The sequence below is a fragment of the Pyxicephalus adspersus genome, chromosome 5 (genome assembly GCF_032062135.1).
Source record: "Pyxicephalus adspersus chromosome 5, UCB_Pads_2.0, whole genome shotgun sequence".
Lineage (NCBI taxonomy): Eukaryota > Metazoa > Chordata > Amphibia > Anura > Pyxicephalidae > Pyxicephalus > Pyxicephalus adspersus.
This window is the reverse complement of record NC_092862.1, coordinates 23,002,501-23,028,585: the sequence shown is the minus strand read 5'-3', so window position 1 is coordinate 23,028,585 and position 26,085 is coordinate 23,002,501. Positions and strand designations below refer to the sequence as shown.

The window sequence follows — 26,085 nt, the reverse complement described above, 5'->3', positions numbered from 1 at the left end:
AAGCGTTTTCCCGCGTTTATCCAGCGTTTTAATTTTTTAAATGTTGCAAGCAACGTTTAAGATAACGCTCAAAAACGTGTCTGAAGGAAACGTCCCGGTGTAGATTAGCTCATGGGAATGCATGGGGACTTCAAACATTGGCTTTAAAAAGCCTCAGGTTAAACGCAGGGGAAACAGTCCGTGTAGACTAAAGCTGCATACACACAAATTATGCAAATTATCGTTAGAAACGACTGACGAACAACCGATGAACAACGGATGGCCCAAAAAAAGTGACCAAGGACGCCGACGAACGAGGATTGTCGTTGGAAATGAACGACCGCCACGGTGGATCTGATTGGCCGACCATCTTTCACTATCTATCTTGTGTACAGTATCGTGTCGTTCAGTGATTGTGCATGTTTCTGCGGTACACTTTCTCCTTTACATGTCCCTCCCTGCGTCGTTCAAACGATTGTATCTAGCGTGTGGACACTGTTGGTGGATTATATTTGAACGATCATATTGGTACAGCATGTACAGAATTGTGCACAATATGATTGTTCAAGTATAATCGTGCATAATCGTTGTTCGGTCGTAATCGTTCATTTTCTAACAATAATTATTGGAAGTGGGTACATAGCTTTAGCCTAAAATTGATTTGACAGGTGCTCTTTAATATTCATGTGAAGTCCAGGGGTATGTAATAGTGTTATGTATCTTTTTACAATGAATCTTTTTATGTATCCTTTTATAATGTATCTTTTTACATCTGTTTAGAGGCTGTAGAAGCTCTACACAGTGCTGAAAAAAACCCGAAATTTTCCTCCGATTGACTTTAATGGTGTTCGGCTTTGACAATCGACCACCCGAATTTTTTTGCTATATTCAAACGAATAGCTGCCGAATCGAATAGTGTGCTATTCGACCAACACTACTGGGGAACCGCTGACAGAAGACCAGGGGCCCACTGATTAAGCAGTACAAGTATTACAAGGCAAATCCAGATAATAAAGCCAAAGTCATACACAGGCAATCAGGCTACCAGACGAGGTACAGGGGGATCAGCACAAGCAGAGTCGGGGTCGCAGGAAAAACGTTGGTCCAGGCTACGTACAATCGATAGGTCAGGAAAAGCCAATAGTCAGCAACAATAAATAACACAAATCACACTCCAGCACAGATCCACCCAGCTAACACTACAACGGGCACAGATCAGTGGGAGAAGAGAGGCTATAATTCCCCAGGAGCCATTGGAAGTAAAGGACTGAGATCAGGAACTAGTCAGCTCATTAGTCCCAGCACAATCCCCTTCAGCTAGATAGTCTCAGAGCAGGGGATGCTGAGAGACCATTTACATCCAAGGGGAAAGCGAGGATGCCACAGGCTGCAGAGCAGTGGACTGACAGCTAATTGCCCAATCTCCCCTGCTGCTGCAAGCGATGCTGATGAAGGGAATAAGCAGGGCGCATTGTCCTGTGGCGGCTTGTAGCACGGGGTTGCCAGACAGATTATTGTTTCCTAAGAATCAGCTTACATCAATTCCATTCAATATACAATACATAATTTTATATTACATAATTGTATTGATGGATTTTTTGAATATTTGCCTGAAATTCAACTTTCACTGTTCTTGTGGGAGGTCACCTCTAATAATGGCTGAAAACTATTTCCAGATAAGCGCAAAGACAAATTAAGGGAGATGTAGGGAGCAGATATGAGTTCTCCCTCCTGTGATTGACTCTAACCTTTTTTACATTTATTACATTTTTTTCTACTTGTTCCATTTATGTTTAAATAATAGGAATTTGAATGATGGCCTTATTTTCTCTAATTACCTTGTTTCCTGGTGCAAGGAAATTTTTCACAGCAAGAATACTATATGTTATAAAGTAAAATGTAACTGAAACAATAACAATACATTTCCATGGTGAGAATATTCCATTTTTACAATCACTTTTACCATTGTACTGTTGCATGTATGTTTTCTTTGTTCAACGTCCATGTAGCAGCTCAGATAAAAAGCCGTTATATACCTTGAACCTTCCTATTCAAAATGATATATATAGCCCACTAACTTGACTCTGTTATTATTTTTGACTTGTATAGCACTATTATTTCCCATGGCACTGTACTAAAAAAAACTAATTATAGGAGTGGTCGGAACAGGTAATACAATGCTCAGAATTTTCTAGTGTGACAGGTATTTACAGTTGTATAATAATAAGGTGGCTGTATATATTAACATTTTGTGGAGGAACAAGGGGCGATGTAAGCTCTATATGTTCAAATGACAGCTTCTTTGTTACTTAAACCAGCATCTGCACATTGGACAGTTGGTGGCAGTGAGCAGTGCTGGTACCTTTCACCACCACCATTAATTTTCTATAGAGCTGCTGCGGCAAAAAGCTTCTAGTAGTGTTTCCCCCGTGGCAGTGGTTCACGGGCATGAGGAAGTAGTAACTGCATCACAACCTTAATGCCAGTCTGAACGTAGCCTTATGGTCCTCTACACCCCCTTAATATGTCTTGGACAAGAAATGCCCCCTTAAATTTTTTGAGCACCCACCAGTGGGTGGGTAACGCCTCCGTTAGGAACCTGTTGTATACTATAAAACTTGCATTGGGCTCTTATTTGCAAACAATAGGGTTCACAATTTAATTTGCCTACCATAGTCATATGTCATAAACACATTCTAAGGTCATATATAATGTATAAAAGAAGAAAAAGAATGAGGTTCACAGCTCAGGGATTGTATAAAATAATATGCCACATTTATCATCAAGCATGTTTGTGTCTTTTATGATCTCCCATTGGTACGTAAGTAACTATATTTCTTTCTTGTTTACACAAATAATCTGTTACATTGTATATCACACATATATTTTGAATGCTATATACCTACATATATATATATGTAAATATATACAATCTTCATGTAACCATGTGATCCTTACCATACTTTATAGAATTTCAAATGAACATATGTGTGTATATATATATATATATATATATATATATATATATATATATATATATTCACCTAAATTTAGGTATTTACCTGATTTGACTTACTGTTTTTCCAAAAGATATCCCTGAGGAAGCTTAATGTTGGCGAAACGCGTCAGATTTTTGCACAAACTCTAAATGGTTGTGACTTTTGCGGTTCTTCACACATTTATTTGTGTGATGACAGAAGTACTGTGTCTAGTATATAATACCTAGGTCCTGTGAAGTGTTAACAGGACCAAGGTAAAATACCTGATTGCGCTATGTAAATGTTTTTCTTTGATACTATGTAACAAATTCACTTATATATTATTTCATACAATCCGTGAGCCGTGAACCTCATTCTTTTTCTTCTTTTATAGATTATATATGATTGCTTAATGAGGTGGCTTAACATTTAAAGTTATTAGTGAAGAGAGGGGAACACCCTTAATGAACTTCCACATTCTAAGGTCAGTTTGGGGAGGAGCCAATTAACCTAACTGCATGTTTTTGGAATGTCAGAGGAAGCCGGAGTACCTGAAGGAAACCCACGCAAACATGGGGAGAACCTGCAAACTCCATGCAGATAGTGTTCTGGCCTAGTGCTAACCACTAAGCCACTGTGCTGCCAATTACATTTACATTGTCCATGTTTTTAGGAGGATACATTTAGTGTTGCACACAGGCATGATGTTTAAGTTTGCTCCAACCATAGGTTTAACTTGAACATCAGCTGTTAACTTTTATCTATTTCTGTTAAAAAATTTATGTAAGCTGTATACCATACCAATGCGTTAGCAGGCAATGTTTACATTGTCATCCACTTGGTTGCCATTTACCTTGAGGCCATGAGGTTGAACAATGACCATAATGCTATTATTAATGTACATAGCAAGCAGTGTTCCCACTGGTTAGTAGTTGTTGGGCAGTTTTGCTCCTGTAAACCATTAGTCAATGGAACACTGCTCTCCACTATTTATATACAACCAAGCAATTGGCAAATTGAACATCAGTTTGTATTTACCTCGATCCAGGTTCAGCAAATTTGGGACATTTACCTAAGGAATCAAAGCTGACCACATTCGCTCAACACTAGTAGGTGCATGCAAATAAATATGGAATCTGTCTGGAATCAGCCATAATCTCCATACACATTCTTGAGGTTATTCAAAGCCTGCACAAGCATGAGAAAAATCGCCCCAGAAAAAAAAGAGGCAAGCTCTATGGTTGCTGTGAGCAATAAAATAATACATTGGTAAATGCAACCTGTTGTTTAAAAACCATTTGCTCATTTTAGCCCTAGTTTCACAGTAGCAGGAAGTGACGGAAAATCTTCCCAGACGGAAATTAAAACCTGATGGAATATTCACCAAAACCGCACTGCATCCAAAGTGTATACAGGGTCAGATAGTTTTTTTTTTTTAGTTTTGAAAGGAGTTGGATGGCTTAGGAGGCCTGTAAAGTTTTATTGTTGTTACTATTTTTCAGATTTACTATCTCTAAACATCCTGGTGATCATTGTCACCAGGACTAATATGAAGAAAAATCCAAACTTTTGAGTTGTTACCAGGTCAGGAGTAGAGTATAATCTTCTCGTGGGAACACTTGTCCAGATGAGTTGGATTTTCTTCAAAAGAAAGTTACTCCACTTTCCTGTTGTGCGTACAGCACACAATGTTATGCGTCATTGTTTAACCAACTTTTAGTTTAACCAAAAGTTAAAAACTGTGTTAGACATACTTTAAGTAACTGCCCTCCCTTTACCTGCTTGTTGACTTTAGGCAATTTTTTATGACAATGTGAAGACTTGTTATATGCTCTATATCAAATTATTTACCTACAGTTCTTTTAAAGTTCTTTCTAGACCAATCTCTTGAGAGATTTATCTAAGAACAAGCTAAGTACTCATTTGGTATAATCAAGTATATAAGAGCCAGAATAATCTGGAAAGACAGGCATACTCTAATGCTCCTCTTGCAGAATGTATAACTTTTCAGAGCAGGGTAAAATTAACTACGGCATATATTTTTAGACAATTTTATTTGAATTCACTATTGGTCTGGTAGGCAATTTTTTGCTTTTTAGGCAATTTTAGAAAACAGCAACTCAGGAAATGGAGTGGTATTATTATGATGATTTCATAGAGATGATATGATGTCTACAGCAGTCTGAGGTAGAATGAATTCTGAATCCTGGTAAAAAGTTTACCGTTCTGTAAAAGTTCAGTAAAAAATGCTGAACGCAGTGCAGTTTAATTATTTTTTTTTTTGTTTTTGTGCATTTTGCTATCATGATTTGTCTATTATCCTTTTCTGTCAGCAAAAGAGTAATTAGCAGCTGATCTTCAGTCTTCGGTTAGGCTTCATTGAGTGTAAAAGAGTTTTCCATACACAAATTATCGGTATTTGTTATTGGATAGCTTGTCTCGGTCACTGCTCCTGCACATGCCTGACAGATACTGAAATCATGCGTTAAAGCTAATAAACCATCTGTAGGGTGAGGCATCTTACCTGTGTATTGCTATGGCTCTCAATTTCAGAATTTAATAAAGAAACCTACAATGGCCCGGCACTTACTCCTCAAAAGACACTATATGTACATTTTAGGATCTACATAGTAGCAGCAAAAAAACACCAATACAGTTTAAATGAATGAAAAATAACATTTACAGTACTAATGACAGGTGACAGGCTACAGAAATAGCAGTCTTGGGTACTGTCCATCTAGCCAGAGGTCCAAACCTGCAGACATCACTGCAGGCTGCTGGGTTTGATGATCTTACTTTTGAACTTAACAAAATATGAACTAGTTAAACACTGCAAAAATTGATGACAAAAGCTTTCTTTAAATGTGGGTTGCTACTGGAGGCCTAATATATCATGAAGTTGATTGTTCAGTGCAGAGAAAAAATAGCGAAGATTATTGCTTTGTGAATGGTTGGCTTTAGGACAATTCAGGATAATTACCCGATATGAAGAATAGTATGTAATCCATCAATACACCCTGTGTTCGTGACATACATTATCTAGTATTCTTGCAAGCTGGGATCTTCCTTGATTGTGAGGGTGCACTTGATTGTGATCATGTTTGGAATACTTGTTTAGAAAGGGATTCTGAATTTCAGCTGTGCTTCCTGTGTGCATCACGGTTTAATTTCCAGTTTTACCTGGAGTGTGATAATAATATACCCAAAAATGTATAAATTATCCCAGGAATTTCATGTGTCCCATTCCCCTTTCCTGCTATTTTTCTTTCTATAAAAAGTTTTACATTCGCTGTCACATGTCCCTTGCATGCACTACAATCGAGACTAGGGACTAGTGATCCAGTTCTTCAGACTGCCTAGTTTCACCAATGCAAAGAAATCACATTGCTGCACTACTGGAGCCTAAGACCCCACTAGATAATTGCAAAACTTTCAAGTCGCTGGCTGGGGGACAATCGGACAAAACTTTTCATTCTGGTGTGAAATTACCTGACTTGTGTTTTCAAAAAAATATGGTCTTTTAGAGGTTTTTTTTTATAAACCAAGCATGTACGGTGTGAAGGTGTCTAATGGACAGCATTACATTTTTTTTTTAAAGAAATGGCACAAGAAGACTTAAATCCTCAAACACCCATGATATGCAGAAGCAAAGATATTTGCCTCCAATATTCAAAAAATAATAATGCGCTTTTCACAGTACTTCTTTAACTGAAATCTCAAGTTTGGATGCACTGCCAGCCTTCTGCCACACCAGCCTTCTGAAAAACTTTTAAAGTGAAAATGAACATCCCTATCCTTTACATCAGAAGACTATCTTAGCTTTTATCTGGATCTGTGGTTTCCATGGGTGTTGCAGTTGTGATCAGCCATGACATCAGCCATTTGAGGGCATGAAAGTTCTGTAAAAAGCTGACATGAGCACACTGGCATTGTGTTTATAAATGCTTTACAGCTTTTGTATTATTTTTTAGGCATTTATAAGAGGTAGAATAGGCGAAAATGGCCAAAAATGCCAAAAAAACACTTAAAAACATCCTATAAATGCTGGGAAATGCACAGATTTTGTTGCATTGCGCATTTGCTGCATGTTAGGAGAAAAAAAAACGTAGATGTAACAAAATAGAATATTGTGAGGTTTTTTTTTCATTATTGATGATTAATATGCTTGTGTTTCTGCTTCATATTCTTTCACATTATTCTTGGATACAAACATATGGCAAATGTTACACCAAGCCCTGGACAAATGGACTGGAATTTTATTATATATTTGGATAATCCCAGTAGTGTCAGTCCAAGAGCCATAGACAGTGAGTCACATAATTGGGCTGCCTTGTGTTCCCGCCAATGTCATCGTGCTCTGAAGTCTCATTGATTGTCACATAGCCTCTGTTTTATGTCCCTGGGAAAGGTCACTTCATACTACCCGCATTCTATTGTTACCATTGTTTATTGATAGTTCACACAATTATTGTGATATTGCAGAATAAATGGTGTAATAGTGTTATACATCTTTCCCTACAAGTACCCACATTAAAGTGATTTATTTGTATAGAAAGATTTAGAACAAATACATTTTTTATACTGATACAGGCAAAGGCTGAATTTAAAGCTAAATTTTGATTTAGTGCACAGCAGCAAGGATACAGTGAATCTGTGTAGGTAACTATAAAATCAGTGAATTGTTAGAGTGGAAGTAAATAAAAAAAAAAAGTCACTAAGAGCTCTATTTATAAATCATTCCCCTGTCAATTCGCTCATAATATTCTTTTATTTCCTATTTATTTCCCGTTGTGACAATTGCGCATGTTTGATGACTGTCCACTAGGTGGCAGAATGAGTCATGTGTTTTAATAGGAACTAAAAGAACAAGAGTAGAGATTTACAACCATCTGTCAGTGAATTTCAGAGGAATTGAATGTGGGAAATAGAGCCCTAAGTGGTAAAATGTTTTGGCAAAAGTCTCTTTACTCGAGAAAGAAAAAGTCCCCTTGGCTCTAGGTTACTTTATGTTGCTTGCCTACACTAAACAATATATGTGCAATGCAGTGTAGAGTCTAACTCTATAATTGGCACTGCCACAGACTCCGGTGTCGTGGGCAACCTAAAGCGGAACTAAACTAAAAACAAAAAAATGACACTTACCTTAAATCCTGCAGGTCCCACATCATTCTGGAATTCCTCTTCGTCCAGGCGCCGTTATCTTTGCTCTTTAATTCCGTCTTCTTCTCCGGTCGTCTTTCTTTGTCACCCAATCTCGCATTACACAGATGTGAGATCCGGTGACATAGCCGCTGTTAAGGGGAAAAAAAGAGGGCTGATCTCACTGAGCATCCCCTTTGGAGGAAAATGCCCCTTGCATGCCTCAAATCTCGGGCATGCATAAAAACAAGCAGCCAGAGCCTCCCAGGATGCATGATATGTAGGTATCCCTGGAGGCTCTGCGCTCCCATTAAAACAAAAGAGTGTTGCAAAAAAAACATTTTTACCTTACATGGTAGGGTTGTCTACCCTTCGATGTAATTTAAAAATGTTGAATTTAGGTACGCTTTAACTCCTGTTTACCCCCAGGAGGTACATTGTCATGGGTTATCCAGTCACCAAAGAGAATAGCATGGAGAACCAGGAGAGTGGGTGAAGGTAAGTGATTGAGGGGATGCAGCGGTGACTGGTTCATGAACCTGTTATGACTACAGGGTACATACAAAAAGGTGTGTGCCACCCAAACTAAAAGTATGTGAGTGCAAGTAATGTCTGAAAAGCGCTGAACGAATATTAGCTTAGGGGTACTAATAAATGTCTATGCTATTTTTGTTAGTTTTATTCCATTGTTACATGACAATTCTCCTTTGCAATAATACCCAAATATATGACCCTATTTTTTGTACAGCGCTGCGTAATATGCTGGCGTTATATAAATACTGTTTATTAATAATATTAATATGCAATTTAAATTGAAAAAAAAAACAGATAAACCCAACTCAACATCTACTTATTCACTAAAGCAAGTTAAAAATGACTTTCCAAACAAAAGCTGACTCCGTATGGATGATGAGAAGTCCTTTGGACTTCAGCCATCCAATCATGTGCAAGAACGAAATGTCTTTTTGTGAACATATTGAGTATTCTTTGCAGGAGTGAATTGTCCCACAACTGTAAAATTAGCTTTTTTACTTTTCTCATGAAAGCTGTTTATTAGGCTTTATAAAATAAATCGGATTTCAACATGTTCTACTCCTTTAGTTAATCAACCTCTTTAATTCATAAAAGCAAATGGAAAGCAACTGCTTTATGGAAGATTTTAAGGGCAGACTGGGAAAAAGTAGAAAGGTACCCATACGTTTGGCAGTGACTGTAAATTACAGACAGAAGGAGGTCATCGCTTGTAGAATTAAAAGGACCTTAAAAACAGGGGTGGGTGAACATTCACAGAAAGAAATAAAAGGTAGGCATCAACTTTTATATTTGTATTTTTAATTCATTTTTACTACCAGGTGGCCTATTTATTATGTACACTGAGTTATAGAAAAGGTTCTACACGAAACCTATTGTATGAACACAGGGTCAAAGCCTGAATTCTTTTCAAGACTAGAAACTCAAAAAAAAAAAACATCAAACAAATTAAACATCATTTTGATGTTTGATAATGTTTTGATGGGATTATGCATTAAATAATTAATAGTATAATTTTTAAAGCACCAACATAAAACACAGTGCTGTAAATGGGTGTTGCAAATGACAAACCTGCAAAACAAATAACGAGGAGGATGAGATGACCCAGCTGAGCTTAAAATCTAAGAGAAAATAAACACCATATGTTTTACCTACAGCTACTATATCTATCTCATATTATGTCATCTGTATTTAGCTGGGAAGCAGTGCTCAGACTTGTAGATGAAGGGGTGCTGGTGTGATTTGTATTTTGTTTATCCAATTCTTAGATTTACGCAAGCAGCCCTATCCAACAGAACAGAAAAAATAATAGTCCTATCCTGCAGTTAGGTGATTGGGCAGTGAAAAGAAGTAATACACTGATGAGTTTATTTTTCTGTAGCTTTTTCTTCTTGTCCTATCAGCTTTATCCTTGTTAGCACATGGGCACTCCAACATAATGGGCCTAATTTATTAAAGCTCTTCAAGACTAGAGAAAATACATTTTTATCAGTGAACATAGGTGATCCAGCAAACCTGCAATAGGTCTGGTCCAGGATTGAAAACATTTGCTAACAAACAGCAAATAAATTTTAAAAAATCTATTCCAGTTTTGCTGGATTGCCGAGGTTCACTGATGAAAGTGTATCGTCTCCATGGGGAGCTTTACTAAATCAGGCCTAATGTATTATTACACAGTATTTATATCACGCCGAAATATTACGCAGCACTTTACAAAGTCCATAGTCATGTCACTAACTGTCCCTCAAAGGGGCTCATATTCTAATGTCCCCACCATAGCCATATGTCATTAATACAGTCTAAGATCAATTTAGGGGGAAGCCAATTAACTTGCATGTTTTTAGAAAGTGGGAGGAAACTGGAGTACCCTGAGGAAACCCACACAAACACAGGGAGAACCTGCAAACTCCATGCAGATAGTGTCCTGGCCAAGGTTCGAACCTGGGACCCAGCACTGCAAAGACCAGAGTGCTAACCACTGAGCCACTGTGCTGCCCTTATTGTCTCAGTGTGATAAAACAAGGAATTGCAGTTTTGACCAGCACCTGTAGAAACCTCTATGAGACTACTGCCCAGTGTTGGAGAGCTTTATTAATAAATCAGGCCCATTGTGTCCTTATACCTTAAACTTAAGTGTTCTCATTCTAAGTAAGTGACAGTAGAGCAGATATCCTAGACCTCCATAGGAGGGAATTTATTGTAGATGAGTGTTGGGAAGGGTTCTCACCCTGGATGGACCTCCATATGGGAAATGTTTTTATTTAATATACCATATGTACTATAGGGTGTCCAGAAAAAAGGAATGATGTTCTCAGCTCCATTTTTACCTTCTTTCCTATCCTTCCTTCTTCCCAGTGGTGTAGGATCAAGGATCACATACTTTGCAGCCTGGCCTCTGAATGGGTCAAAGATTCAAACAAGACTCTAGAGATCTATGGCCACACCACTGGCTTTTTGTGCTGCTTCTTCCTCATTTTGAGCTGCTGTAAAGGGACTCCAAGAAGTTGATACCAAATGATACTTGGGTACTTACACTGCTTACTTTTAAAATGATAAAAAGAATGTGTTACATTTATTGATGTATTAATGAATACTGAACTGTATTCATGTTGGGTTTTACATCTGCCTGGAATTAGACTTTAAGGCAAATGAGTTATAAATCGTTTATTAAACATGTGTTCACATCTTCATACATTAATATTTTTGCATTTCTCTAAATGAAGTGTTTCTGTTCCTAATGATATTCCACACTGTACAATCTTCCTTATCAGCCCTTAGCACTGCACAGCAGATATTAATGGTTTGCTGTTTTTCTTGGCACATGGTTGATGTTGTAATTAGCTGGGTGCGAGATCTGTTGGGACACTTAAGAACTATGGGAAAATGGGAAACTTGGAACCCATGCCTGTGTATAAATATAGTGTCGAGCCACTTGTGAAAGAAGGACCAGTAGCTATTCCAATGTTGAAAGGCCAAAACTTTTAAAAGCAGTAAGCGAGATTCATTAGAAACAGCTGGACCCGAAGTCTATTTAAAAAATGGTTTATAATGTAATCTTATTGAACTTGCTGTACTTACAAGAGTGAAAAACTATTCTAGCCTATTTCTGTTAAGCCATAATGGTCTTTTTAATCTTCGCCTGTCAAAAATTTTTGGAAGATAGTTTTACATGAGGGTTTTCAGTTTAAGATGTGATGTGTAAAAACCCTCTACCTTTTAAAAATTGGCAATTGAAATATTTCTTTAAAGATCTTTAAACACCTCAGGTTGTACTTAGCTGGCTCCATAAAATCAGTTTGTGCCTTTTCCAGCTGTTTAATTGTGCTCGGTAAACACTTGCCAAGAATGGCTTTTGGCATTATAATTGCAGTTCTCGTGGGGCTATGTGCTGAACTGTGCTCTATTTTTGTTGTGTGATCAGACAGTAGTACAGAGGAAGACCATCTTAGAGGAGTAAAAAAATTAATACAGAAAACTAATATAGCATTATCTGTATCTGTTCTCACGCACCTAATGTTTGGACTTTTTAATATTTACAAATAACAAAAGGAATTAAAATGGATCTATATCTGAAAAAATAGAATCAAGTAGTTTGAATAATGAGTTTGATCTCATTTTTGTTAGTAATTATTAGTAAAAAAAAAAAAATTAGATTTTTTTTATATATATGGTATTATTTATTTATATCTGTTTTAGTATGTATTTTTTTAAGTTGTACTTTATTGTATTGATTGAAATTTTTATCATCATTTCATTGATGTATGCAATGCTTTTTAAATTTTAGATTATAATGGTAGAGATTAGGACTAGTAAAACATAATAGGCCATGAGACGAGAGTGTTGGGCCATTATAGGAATAATATAATAGGAAAAATATTGCAATTATGTCATCATTTCCAAGCCCCTGATGTAGTCCAGTGGACATAACCAGTAGGGCAGAGCTTAGGGATGTAAGTGCATGCAAAGGGTCTATGACTGATGGAGTACAGGGGTACTGTAAATATAAACTATATTATATGTGCACAAATGAAGTAAACAACAATTTTCAGTGTTTGTTTTATTCTCTTTTGATGCAATTATTGGAATGTGGAATCTTTCCTCTTTTTGTATCCCTTTGATGGAAGCCCTAGATTAGGCAAACAGCATGCCTGACCTTATGATAATATTATAGTTCAGGCCAATACGGGTGAAGGAGTGTGGGACAAGGAATGGACACGTGAATTTGAGGAGAAAATAGCTTGCTAATAATTCTTAGATCAACTTGCACTTATATGTTACATATACACTTTGGTTACATGATGATGAATTGACATGAGTATTTTATAACAGTTTATTAATTCTTAATATGTGCACGTTTGATGTTATCATTGCATTTTACATTCATTTTTTTGTTATTTTGTAATATTTGATAACTATTTATCATTTTATAACATTGAGTTTATTTTGGGAAGCTCAGTACCTGTTTTCTTTTATTTGTTGATGTAAGGTATATTGTTTGTTTGAACTTTGAACCAGCAAGGAGTACCTTCATCATGTTAGCTTGATTATGTAATACATGTTTAATTTCTGTGTCCTTTGCTGCTGTTCATTTACTTTACAAGTGGATGCTGAAAGTTGTCAAAATACTCGCTAATAAGGTTGGCCAATATACTTCATACAAATGTGCACGCCTGCAATACATGGAAATCACATACCACACCCATTATGCATGAAATCCTCTCCCATTAGAACATTTTCTAGAGTACTGCACATTGAGCGATATGTTACCATTACAGATACACATGCAATTACCCTCACATAATCCCCTTCCCTGGCACACTCACCTACTTTCTGCTTACCCATTCTTTCACTCACTTAACTCCATTTCCCTCCTCCTTCTCCTGGCCCGGAGATCATTTCCCCTGTATGGACACAACTTTTGTTGTGTCCACAGCCCTGGGCCACTGTACCCCCAAGATGTTTAGCAAGCAGGTCTGAGCCTGCGATGGGAGATTGAGCGGGTTCTGGCATCATAACATTACTCTGGGGAATTTTTTTTTCTCTTTGAGTGACACACGGCTCCCCGTGCATGTGCTTTCCGGACCTGGCGCACGCGCACTTGCTTCACGCCACCGGATTTAAAATTATGAATTTAGTGGTCCGTGAGGTCCGAAAGGTTGACGACTGTTTTAGACCAGTTAGTCAAGTAATCAACCAAAATGTTTTTGAATTGTGTAGGAAAGAATCATAATTGAAGCACACTATTCCAGTATACACAACAAGAAGAAGAGAAGGCTTACATTCACAGTAAAAATTATTAGATCACAAAACTTATCACATCATATTGGCCACCAGTGTTATGAAGCACAGTTCTGCGGGTGTATTACAAATGTGTGAACATCATAATAACGAGTAGTATTGTGATAAGCAAAAAAAACATTTTTAAAATTGTTTCAGAAGAATGTTTATCCTAATGATTGTTGGTTGAACAGCCAATAATAAAGTTCTAAAGAAATTTATTGGCAAAGTTCACACAAGCTACTTTCTTATAGGCAAATGGCAAGTCAACGACTTCCTTGTGCAGGCCAGGTGGATGTAAAGTTTCAAGTTTTATCCATGAGGTATTCTTTGTGTTTTAAAGGCAAATGTGGCTGAGCAACTCAATTAAATTGTATTTAAAACCAAAACGTTTTTTAGGTTTCTTTAAAGTGAGGAAAAATGAAAAATTCGGTCAAGTTTTAAGTTCTCAGGGAATATGCAAAGTTAAAATTGTCAATAGAACAGGTATAAAATGGCAACATCTCTTCCAGTGACAACTAAATGGGCATTTTCCACTTTTTGGAAATATTTTTTTCAATTCTTATTGAAACTTCATGAGATAAAGGAAAATCTACCCAGTAGGACACAAAAGCCATATAAAGTTTTTTGCTTGACATACACTTTATTCTTAACCACTGTTTGAAAACTGGGAAAAGACAGATAATTGAATGTTTTGGATTTCAACTGTTATACATTTTTTGCTAACAGGCCTAGATAATAATATAGTACAACGCAGCAATGATATGTAAAGTGCAGTAATATAAAGAAGTCAACTTTTCATATATTTAATGCAACCTTAAGAATGAAAGGGAATGGCTTATTGGTTACTGTAGGCTATTTAAAACACAAATAGTAATTTAATTCAAATCCTAATTTTCTTACCATGTGTTAATAATTTGTACGTTATGGAAAGCATGTACATTTTTAACATGGTATTATGTGGGTGGCTCAGTACTAAAAGCACATGTGGCTAAGTTATAAATAGGAAAATAATAGGCTGTACTCTCTTATTTTCAAACACTGTTTACTGTTATAAAGCATAGCATATTCAGGGCACATATAGAGCAAGCAAAGATTGCTAAACATTGCTATAAGACTGTAGAGGTCATTCTCCAGAAAGTCCATTTTTGTGAACTCTTCTGTTAGATAAGCATTTGCTGTGAGTGGTCACTCACAGTGTTGTCTTCTATGTTTAAGATAACACCAAACAAATTTATAAGGTTATGGACATACAAGAATAGCCACATCCCCATAATAATATATAAACCAAAAAGGAAACCTCCAAGGCCCAATACAGACCAGAAGGGACTTCAAAAAGCCAATAACATGACCTTTACTTACATGGGTTACAACTAGAAACAGACATTTATTAAATACACAATATTAGAAGATTTGCATTAAAAAAACATGAAAATAACACAATATTACTAATGTTCCAATGCTTATATGACATAATATATTCACATATTGGAACATATGAGGCAAAATCAGGTAACTCTCTAGATGCAGTGATACGGGCATATCACATTAGTTGGATAATACCATACTCATATAAATCAGTTTCCAAAACTCTACTGATTGTAAATAAAGTTTCTGGAAGATCAAATAAGGACAATTACGTGACCAGAGGATCCTAAATAGGTGGTGTGCACGTCGCATAAATTTCTATGCATTTCGCCAAAAATACATTCCACGTCTACAGGATCCCACATTTATTATTCAGTCTTAGCTGCAGACCCTGTGACAGCTTGTGCCATCATGGAAAAGATGCATGCCATGTGAAATATAAACATTTCATGGTTATAATGGCTGCTTCACATTAGGATGTAGAAAACTTTGCAGCAGTTGAAAAGCATGACTAAAGTAGCATCTGAGATAACCAGACACAGTATATGTCAGCTTGGTCAGAAGTGCAGACCTCTTATGTTAAAAACCATGGATTCTGGGTAAATGCCCTATAGACCAGTGCAATAATATATGTTAGGCTGGTGTGTCTCAGTGGAGATATTTCTCCATTCAGACATTGATCAGATGGTAAACTAAAAACTAAACTATACTGCTAGGAAGTATCTGACCAGGACAACCCCATAAGATGGTCAGATTACATACATACATCTGACCATTTTTTAACATCCATGGATGGCCATAATAAAATGCTTCTTTTTGGTAATATATTGACTTTAGGTTATAGAATAAAATTATTACTGCATTACTTTAGCCACACATTTTCTATATGTTGCTTGCATATGGAATATATTGTACATTCTACCTATTGTACATCCCAAACTGAATTACAAAGTTACATCATGAGCCAGTGTATGGATACAGTCACAGTATACTTTTCCTGGTATCCAGTGAAGAATGCTTTTCATGGAATGACTGAAATGTAATTTAGTAATGTTATTCTAAATTACACACTAACATGACACACAAAGGATTTTATACTTCATATAAGGATAGGTTAAAGGAGCAATCACAGCAAAAAATAGTTGCATTGGATTGCCAGGGAAGTGGAGATGGTAATTATAGGGAATACTACAGCTCTTTGTCATTACTTACACTGGACAGCGAACATGTTCTGTCACTTTTTTTTTTTGTAACTTGAAAGTACAAGTAGAACTTTAAATAACTGGTTCATTATCTGCAGTCTGAGAAGCTTTACCCCAGGCTGTAGGGCTTTCTAAATAGTATATGTCAGTCTAGAACTGTAAAAGCTATTGACCTGATTTTCTGACGGTTCTCTTTTTTTATTAGCAATTTTAAATGACTATTGAGTTTGTAAAGATAGATTTCTGTTACTTAAACTTTCAGCTGTATATTTTAGTACTCTAAACCATGTTCTCTTTAATAGGAAATCCTAAGTTTTTTTTTCTGTTTCCATAACCACCTCCTACACTTTCTAAAAACATTTTACTGTAAAATCTGGTCATGTCTTATTTTGTGGCACAGGACATACCCACTTGGAATAACTGGAAGTCTTAAAATCTGACTTTAAAACTGAGCTGTACTCTTTGGGTTACTGCACTTAAAGTGATATTGTCACTAAAAAAGAAGAGAAAGCTGCTAACAAATATAAAGTTCAGTCACCTAAAATCTTCTGCATGATACTGAGCAGGTAAAACATCATTTCAGGTAGTGGTTTGTTTGCCTACTCTCACCTTACACACACTACTATTATACTGTGCATATGGTACTTGGCTAGGTGCAAATGGGCCCTAAACCACTGCACTGAGGCCGATCATCCCAGACTGATAGAATCCACAATAAGCTATGTGTTTGGCAGCACAGTGGCTCAGTGGTTAGCACTCTGGCCTTTTGCAGCGCTGGGTTCCATGTTCAAATCTAAGCCAGGACACTATCAGCAAGGAGTTTGCAGGTTCTCCCCATGTTTGCGTGGGTTTCCTCTTGGCATTCTTGTTTCCTCCCACATCCCAAAAACATGCAGTTAGGTTAATTGGCTCCCCCCAAATTGACCTTAGACTGTGGTAATGACATATAACCATTATAGGTACATTAGATTGTGAGCCCCTTCGAGGGACAGCTAGTGACATGACTGTGGACTTTGTAAAGCAATAATAATAGTATTGATAATCTCAATATAAAGACCTAAAATGTGGGTCATTTCTGCTCATTTGCTGACAGTGATACGATTACTTTGAAGTACAAGCTAGTTTGGACCAGAAAGTCCAACAAAACAATACGTAAAGTTTGTATAGCATATTTTCTGATAAGGTTGCCTTTAGTATGTTTTTCATTTCTTCACATTTTGTTTGGATACTGTGTGAATATATTTATTGTTTTTATGACAGAAAGACATCGGAAACATGGACCTGGTCATGGAGTCTGACACGGGAACATTTAGGCCTCTTGGTATGCAGTTTTCAGGAAAGCCAGAAGCCCGGGTCATCATGTCAGAAGTCATGCAACTACTGGCACCTATCAATATAACCAAACTGTATGACAATGCTGAAGGAACCGACATTAGTTTCTGGATGCAGGCTGGTGTTCCAGGTGAGCAGTGTTCTACAATACTAAGTATACACACATACATACATACATACTCTATAATAAACTCAGGTGTTTTCCCTAAAACAGTAGTTTGCATATTATTCTTCGAGTGAAACTAAACTGGGCCACAAATACATAATAATATCTATGATATATATGGAATTGTCAGCTTCATAGAGGGAAACAAAAGATATGACAGGTCTCTGAATTTTGATGTTCTGCCCTAAAACTTAGTGGATATCCTTTACAAAGGTTTTCTTTTGCTCAGGAAAAAGAAATTTGGTACAAAACTGCATTTGGGCCTTGGAGAAAAAAAAAAGATATCATAATAATCGATACCCTTGCTTGTTAAAATCCAGACCAATATATTCCTATATATGCCTAAACATAGCATATTAGGCAATTTGGAATCTCAAACTCCACCTACATTCAGTAACTTGGATTAAATTATAAAGCTGCCGTTGCATTTAAAGTTAGTTGGGTTGGGTTAGTTAGAGGGTGGGACAACTCATGTCTCCAAACATCCAAGATTGAAAAAAGTCATCCTTTGGCACAGGGTATTTCTGCAATGGATACATACCATTATCTTTATAAGTATTCTACCATACCCCAGTCATGTGGACCATGACAAATGAAAGTGCAAGAATTAACCCTTGAATTCAAAGTTACTTTACCTTTATATCAATGTTGAAATTAGCCCTAAAATAATCTGTAGGGTGATAGAATGCTTAGTGTACAGAAAACTTCTTGCTGTTAAATGGAACATATATTTACAAAGATTAGTAAACCAAAGTGAAAAAAAGGACAATTAAGAGGGAATAAAGGAAAAAGAGATATAGATTAAAATAGAGAGAGTCCTTCCAAATGGGTTCAACTTCAGTGTAAAACCACCTCTCTGGTACTGATAAACCTTTAAAGCCCCAAGAGCAAGGTAACAATCAACTACTTCACTCTATTTTTCTTGGTCTTGTAGTACGGTAGCTTCAGAAACAGCAATGTAGAAAATAATATCCTTGGCTTGGGATGTTTGTGTACTTCATGGTGCAGAAAGTACAATCATGTTTAACGATTATGGCTTCTGCCCTTCTGAGAACTCCAAACTATAACTTTTAAAAATGAATACAGTTCTATAATTTGACAGCTTTGGGTGTGTCTCTGTAGAAGAAGTCAATGAGCTATGCAAGATAGCACTAATGCACATTTCTGCATATGGCTGCACTTGCACTGATGACCTATTACTGGTCTGAGAAGTAAATTAACTTGCTGTTTCTGCTGTAAATCTACAAGGAAAATTGGACGCACTGACAATCACTGACATTAGCTAGTCAATTAAAGTAAGAATCATGAAAGTTACTGAAAACAACGGACACGTTTCAGTAACCAAACCAGGAATAAAGATTTGTATCTTCACACTGAAATCTATAATTTTATACTCATAATAAGCCATTTACATTTGTTTAATGTAGCAGAAAATAACTCCTTTTTATACCACTGTCTAAGGAGTCTTCAAGCTCACAGAGACTATTTCCTGCCAAGCTTTATGAGGTATAATTAAGGATTATTTCAAAGAATGATAGGGTCAGTGCATTCGGCTATGTCGTAAAATAGAACGACACATTGAATGACAGACGGGAACACAAAGTGCAGTCTTGCAATAAATATGTTGTCACATTCACACCTAGCTCATCACAGAGCGTCTGCGTTATGGAACTCTCTGATTGACAGTGCAAAACACACTACATCATTCTTATGGAACAATAAGGCAGGAGAGGGAACACTGCGACGTTTAATAGACAAGAGCTTCAAAAGCTTAAATTGAAGAAAGGCCAGTGTCATGTCTAAGAAAGTACATCTAGGTGATAGAGCAGCGTTTGATGGAAAAGTGACACGTTTATGTTCTTTAGATATACTTTGTCTAGTCTTTTATGGGACTAAATCTGATTTTGTCTCTGAAATTTAAAGAAGATCTTCAGTGTGGACAAACATCACCAGTAAACTTCTATAAAGTTATTTGGTCTTTTAATTTCTCTTTCACATGAGCTTTAAAAGTTTTGTACACTAGTTTCAAAAGCATAGAACGTTGAAGCACAACTCCAGCCAAACAGCTAAAGTAGAATTAATGTAAATTGTATTAAATGCCCAAATGTTTATAAGGATAATTTGCCTAAGCAGCAAAAAGTGCTTTTTCCTCTTGCTTCCTTGCAGCTTTTAGAATCACCTGCCTGCTTGGTGGACAATGATAAACACCATCAAATTGGTAAGGTCCTCCCTGTGCCCTTTTTTGATTGTAAGCCGACAATATATCAGACTTATATTACTGTGGAAATACAGTACAGTAAGTCTAATTGAATGCAAGTATTTCCTACTAACTACTATAAGTTCATGGTACATAACTTTTGTTTACATGAACATATAAAGGGTCGAATGAAATAAATGCAGGTTCCCTTTATCTAGAACAGGCCAACCCCTAAGGAACATACAAAAATAAATAAACAAATATAAAGCATAGCAGGTTTTTTCTAAATACACATTTGCCAAAAACAACCCTGCTATACTTTGCCTTTGTTGATTTTTGTTTAAAATATTAAGGGCCAGATGTGTTTTTAAATATACTTCTTGTTTTTTCTATTTAAAAACAGAAATGTGATTGGGGATCTCTAGTCATCAGACATATCCTATTCTGAGCCAGGCCTGGTTGTGTCATTCCTATAAATTTAATTCCTATCAAACTCCATTCAGAGTCTAAATTCTCACAAACTCTTTTCAGAGGTCTCATACCATATGCCCATACTAGTCTAAAGTTTAATTTTTTACAGTTGTAATCTCCGGACAGGCACGATTTTTGTTATGACCTCTTAACTTGCATGGCGGTGGTTGACAGAAAAAAAAAGTTTATAAAACAATCAATACTATATAGATTTGGATTTTGGAGGTTTGGATATGCAATTATTTTTCTATATTTTTACTAGGTCTCAACAGCTGTTAAAATTTGCAGTCAGCAGAATGCAAAAGAATTTTTTGCTGGCTAGAACTGCACTGCTTTTGCAATTCCTAAGAAGGTTTTTGGAGCCAGGCTGGAATAGAAATTTTGTTCTATAGGGCATATTGAACTTTTTTTTCTGTTACTACGTTAATATCAATATTAATTACAGATTTGAAAATGTGTAGAATATTATTGTACAAGTATACGGTTTTAAGATGATCAGTATATCAATGTTTATGTCGTATTTGTAACTATTCCTATATTATGCACAGTTCACACTGGTGGTGGCTAAGTGACTGGCATTCCTGTCTTGAATCCTGGCAAGGGCCAGTTTGTTCTCCTTGTACAAGGTATCTGACGTTTTCCTAAACATTCCCTAGTGGGAATCAATTACTGCCATTGAAACACATAAATCTGCAACATGCTCATGCAGTAATGGTTAAGGGGAAGGTCTGATTTCTTCCTGATGAAGCGGACACTGATCAGTGAAACGCATTGAATGCTCAATACCTATCAATACATATCAGACCAACTATGGAATAGTAACAATCAATTTAATGATTTTATTAAAAGTTTTTTAATTAAGGTTTGAATAAATTAATGTTTTCATATTTGTGAAATATGTATATCTTGTTTGATTGAATGCCTTTAAAGTCCCAACATTATCTGTCTGCATTTGTTCAAATTGTGTAAATTAGGAATGTGGCATGTGACATTATCTCAATGGAGAGAAAGGAGTCCTCTCCATTGAGATAATGTCCTTTTTATTATTTATTATTAAACAGGATTTATATAGCGCCAACATATTATTCAGCACTGTACAATTAATAGTGGTTGCAAATGACTGACGAATACAGACAGTGACACAGGAGGAGAAGACCCTGCCCCGAAGAGCTTACAGTCTAGGAGGTGGGGAAATAACACACAATATGAGGGGAGATATGTAGTGGTGGGGAGTAGCGACAGTTTCAAAAGACAGAAAAAGATGGGTAAGCAAGTTGGAAAAAATGGGTTGTAAGTGCTTTTTTACTTTTAAAAATTAGGAGCAAGCAGAATAGGACGAGGAAGACCATTCCAGAGAGTTGGGGCAGCTCTAGAAAAGTCTTGTATCCGTGCGTGTGATGAGGTTATGAGTGAGGAAGTCAGTTGTAGGTCATCGGAGCAGTGGAGAGAGGGGCCAGGGGAGTATTTTTTTAACAGGTCAGAGAAGTAAGTGGGACAAGAGCTGTGTAGGGATTTGAAGGCAAAGCACAGGAGCTTGAATTTGATTCTAAGGTGAAATAGTAGCCAGTGAAGATAACTGCAAAGAGATGCAGCAGAAGAGGAGCGGTGGGAAGGATGGATGAGTCTGGCTGCAGCGTTCATAATAGATGGGCGAGGAGAAAGTTGGGCTAGTGAAATACCAGACAGGAGGATGTTACAGTAGTCCAGACAAGAGATGATAAGAGCATGTACAAGGAGTTTGGGGGTCTCTGGGGACAGGTAGGGGCAGATTTTGGAGATGTTGCGTAGGTGAAAGTGACAGGACCTGGAAATGTTCTGAATATGGGGGGTAAATGAGAGGCAAGAATCAAAGGTGATGCCAAGGCAACGTGCCTGAGGGGAGGGCGGCTTAACAGTGTTGTTAACAGTTAGAAATATGTCAATGGAGATTTGGAATTTTAATTTGAGGGGGGGAAGATGATGAGTTCTGTTTTATCCAGGTTGAGTTTCAGGAATCTGTCAGACATCCATGACAGGCAGTATGAAACCTTATCCAGGACTGAGGGAGACAGGTCAGGGGTGGACAGATAGATTTGAGTGTCATCAGCAAACAGATGGTACTGTAAGCCAAAAGAGGATATGAGACTACCGAGAGAGGAGGTGTACAGAGAAAAGAGAACCGGTCCAAGGAGTGACCATTGGGGAACACCAACAGGAAGGAGAGTGGGTGAGGAGGAATTACCATCAAAAGGAACTTGAAAGGAGCGGTTAGACAGATAGGAAGCAAACCAAGAGCAGTGTCACAGATACCAATGGAGCGCATGATTTGTATTAGAAGGGGGTGATCAACAGTGTTAAAAGTAGAGGAAAGATCAAGAAGGAGCAGGAGGGAAAAGTTGCCTTGAGATCTAGCCATGATGAGGTCATTGAACACGTTAGTTAGGGCTGTTTCGGTGCAATGGGCAGCTCGAAAACCGGACTGGAGAGGCTCAAGGAGAGAGTTGGTGCTCAGGTAATCAGTGAGTCTTTTGTAGACAAGGCGCTCAAGAAGATTGAAAACATATGGGGGAAGGGAGATAGGATGGTAGCTAGAGGGTAGAGAGAGGTCTAGTAAGGGTTTTGTCAGGATAGGGAGTATTATGGCATGTTTGTATTATGGCATGTGTTTCTTTGTAATGAAACACTTAGGTTGCTTGGTTGACACTATGGGCTTTATTTATAAAACGGGGAATCTGACACTCCTTCAAACATTCCCACATGGTGGGAATCAATAACTGTCAGATGCACCAAAAAACTTATACATTTTATTATACCATATGGATGTCATATTGCTTCCAATCATACACTAAGCGTAGTTGTTCTTTGGTATAAAAATTTTCTCTTACTTTGCATTTTAAGAAGTAGTTCACCGGCCCACCATTATCATGGTAGTGGCAAGAAATTAAGTTTATTAATGTATGCTGAACCAAAAAATTCTAAGGATCTGAGGGCAGATGCAGCACACATGTGGTCCTAAACATTTTATTGAATTAACATACATAAATTACATGCATTATTAACTCCGTTTGTTTCCACCATAAACCCTGTTGAAGGTAGGTTGGTGAACCCCCAAAACTGTGTGTTTCTTGTCACTATAGTTCCAAATGAAGGGGGGCTGGTGAGCTCCTGAAATGATTTGACTGCCGTTATTGTGATGTTTTATTTGACTTTTTATGACTCCCTTCCTTCAAACAATCCAAGATTAAATGTTATTTGGAGATGACTTAGACCAGTGTTTCTCAGCCAGGGTTCCATGGAACTCTGGGGATCATTTAGAGGTTGCTAGGGGTTTCTTGAGCAATGAGAAATTTGTGCCTCTCAGGTCAGTTTAACAGATACCAATGATCTTGAATGATTTTCTTTAAGGTTTACATTCATCCTACTGGCCAGCAATGAAAGAGGCATTCTTCGTATTGATCACCACATAATTGTACTTTAAGTTGGGGATATGGCAAGGACTCCTTATGACCTAAAAGGTGTTTCAAGTGTTCCCTCATGGTAAAAAGTTTGAGATACACTGGCTTTGACACTCTGAAAAATTGAGTCTGCTAATAATGCATATCCCAGCCTAGCATACCAGAGCCTCTGTCCACACTGGGCTGTCTTATCAGTTTAGTATTATGTTGATGCCTCTGCCTTACGGAGTAGTTGAGGTCAGGCTTTTTATATCACCGTGCAACCCAGAGACTGCTTTTACACATTTACGTTACAAAGCTGAGTGGTTGTATAGTTTACATTGGTATAATGTTATGTTCAAATTCTGGTTTGCTGTAAGAACTGTTACAGGGAACTGTGATAATAAATCTAAACATATTTACACTTCCTTAATGTTTCCATAATGTTTATATTGTCACTCTCCCAATCCCAGCTGCAATTATAGCTATGCTGCAAAAACACCCCCACAAATAAAAGAAATTTGACAAGGCTGTCATGATAATTTTTGGTTTCTCCTAAAGGTTTCACAAGAAATTTTAAACCAACTGTGCTGATTCAAACGAAAAAAATCTTAAATCAAAATGACATTTGAAAAGTTGCAAAATATGTTTTAAAAAGTGTAATTCTACAATTATTAAGACATTAGTATAACAGATGTAATTGTTACACCACCATTTCATAATAAAGATTACAAAAACTGGCAAAAAGAGCAGTCAAATATCACAAGAAGTCGTTCTTGCAATGAACCAGAGAGTCTTCTTGTGAATTTTCGCCTGCTTTGCGTTCCACAGAAATCTTATTTGTTAGCAAATGATTTCAATCCTGTACCAGATCCATTTTTTTTTGCTGGATCACCCAGCTTCACTTATGAAAGCCTATACGCCTTGGAGAGCTTTAGTAAATCAGAGCCATTGTGGCTGTTCACATGTCTAAACCAGAAAGATCTTCTTATTTAGGAAATAGGAAGTGGCTTCAGATGGTAAGATGTGAGGAGAACTCTTGCTAGATATATTTTTAATTGGCCAATTGCCTTTTTTTTCTAACAAAAACACTTTGTAACTATGTGCTGATCTCATAGAGAGGCCTTATTGAGTAGTTATTTCACAACTGTAAACTCTTTTTAACTGGGCCTTCTCCTCTTCCTGTGTCATTGTTAGTATCCTTCTTTCATGTGCAATCCCTATTTAAAGCAAGCCTCAACTAAAATGTTTACATTACATAAGGGTAGAAAAGCCTTTTAAAAAAAGGAAAAATATTCTTCTTTTTTTTTTTTTAACTGCAACACCCTTTTTTTTTACAAAAGAAGGTGCATCAATCCAGACTGAATGGGAGCACAGGGCCTCCCTGGATACTTACGTCATGCCCGGAAGGCTCCTGGCTGCTCCTTCTGCGCATGCCCAATCTCAGGCATGTGCAGTAGGAGCATTTTCTTACACAGAAGGGAAAGAGATGCCGGTCCCACACATGGACAGTGAGGCACTATTTTTCTCCTTTACAACAGGCTGCATCACCCGATCTCGCACCTGCACAATGCAAGATCGGGTGAGGTAGCCAGAAGAAGGAAGAGTTCTGAAGATGGCACCAGGATGAAGGAGAATTGCAGGGTGGGGCGGTACGCATTTAAGGATTTGATCAAAGGATCTTTGGAAATAAATATAATATTCATTTTTACCAACTGGTGAGTTCATAGCCTTTTTGAAATTGACATGGAATAAAATTATGTTTCGTGGAGAGCAAAATATCAATTTTAATGTGCTATGAGCAATGATAAGGGGCTATTTCCAATGACCATCTTTGTAAAAGGGTTTTTCTAGAGGCCACCAGTAAAAACGAAGTATATAAGTAATCACCAGTGCAATTGTTCTTTAAAAGTTTCCCTTACAGTCTGATTAAAATAAAATATTAAATTACGCTGGCATGCTTCGCTATATAAACAAACATTCTTTATTTCCTTTCTAAAAGTAAATAGAAAGGCTAAACATGTTAGCCCTA

General features: G+C 37.0%; 1 protein-coding gene across 2 annotated transcripts in view; it reads left to right on the top strand.

The window, feature by feature from the left end:
- CPQ (carboxypeptidase Q) overlaps window positions 1-26,085 on the top strand; it is a 247,584-nt gene that overhangs the window by 206,328 nt on the left and 15,171 nt on the right. For both annotated transcript variants that reach the window (XM_072410864.1, XM_072410865.1), the window contains exon 7: window positions 17,735-17,936. In XM_072410864.1, coding sequence (XP_072266965.1) covers window positions 17,735-17,936 — 202 coding nt within the window. The remainder of the gene's footprint in view (window positions 1-17,734; window positions 17,937-26,085) is intronic.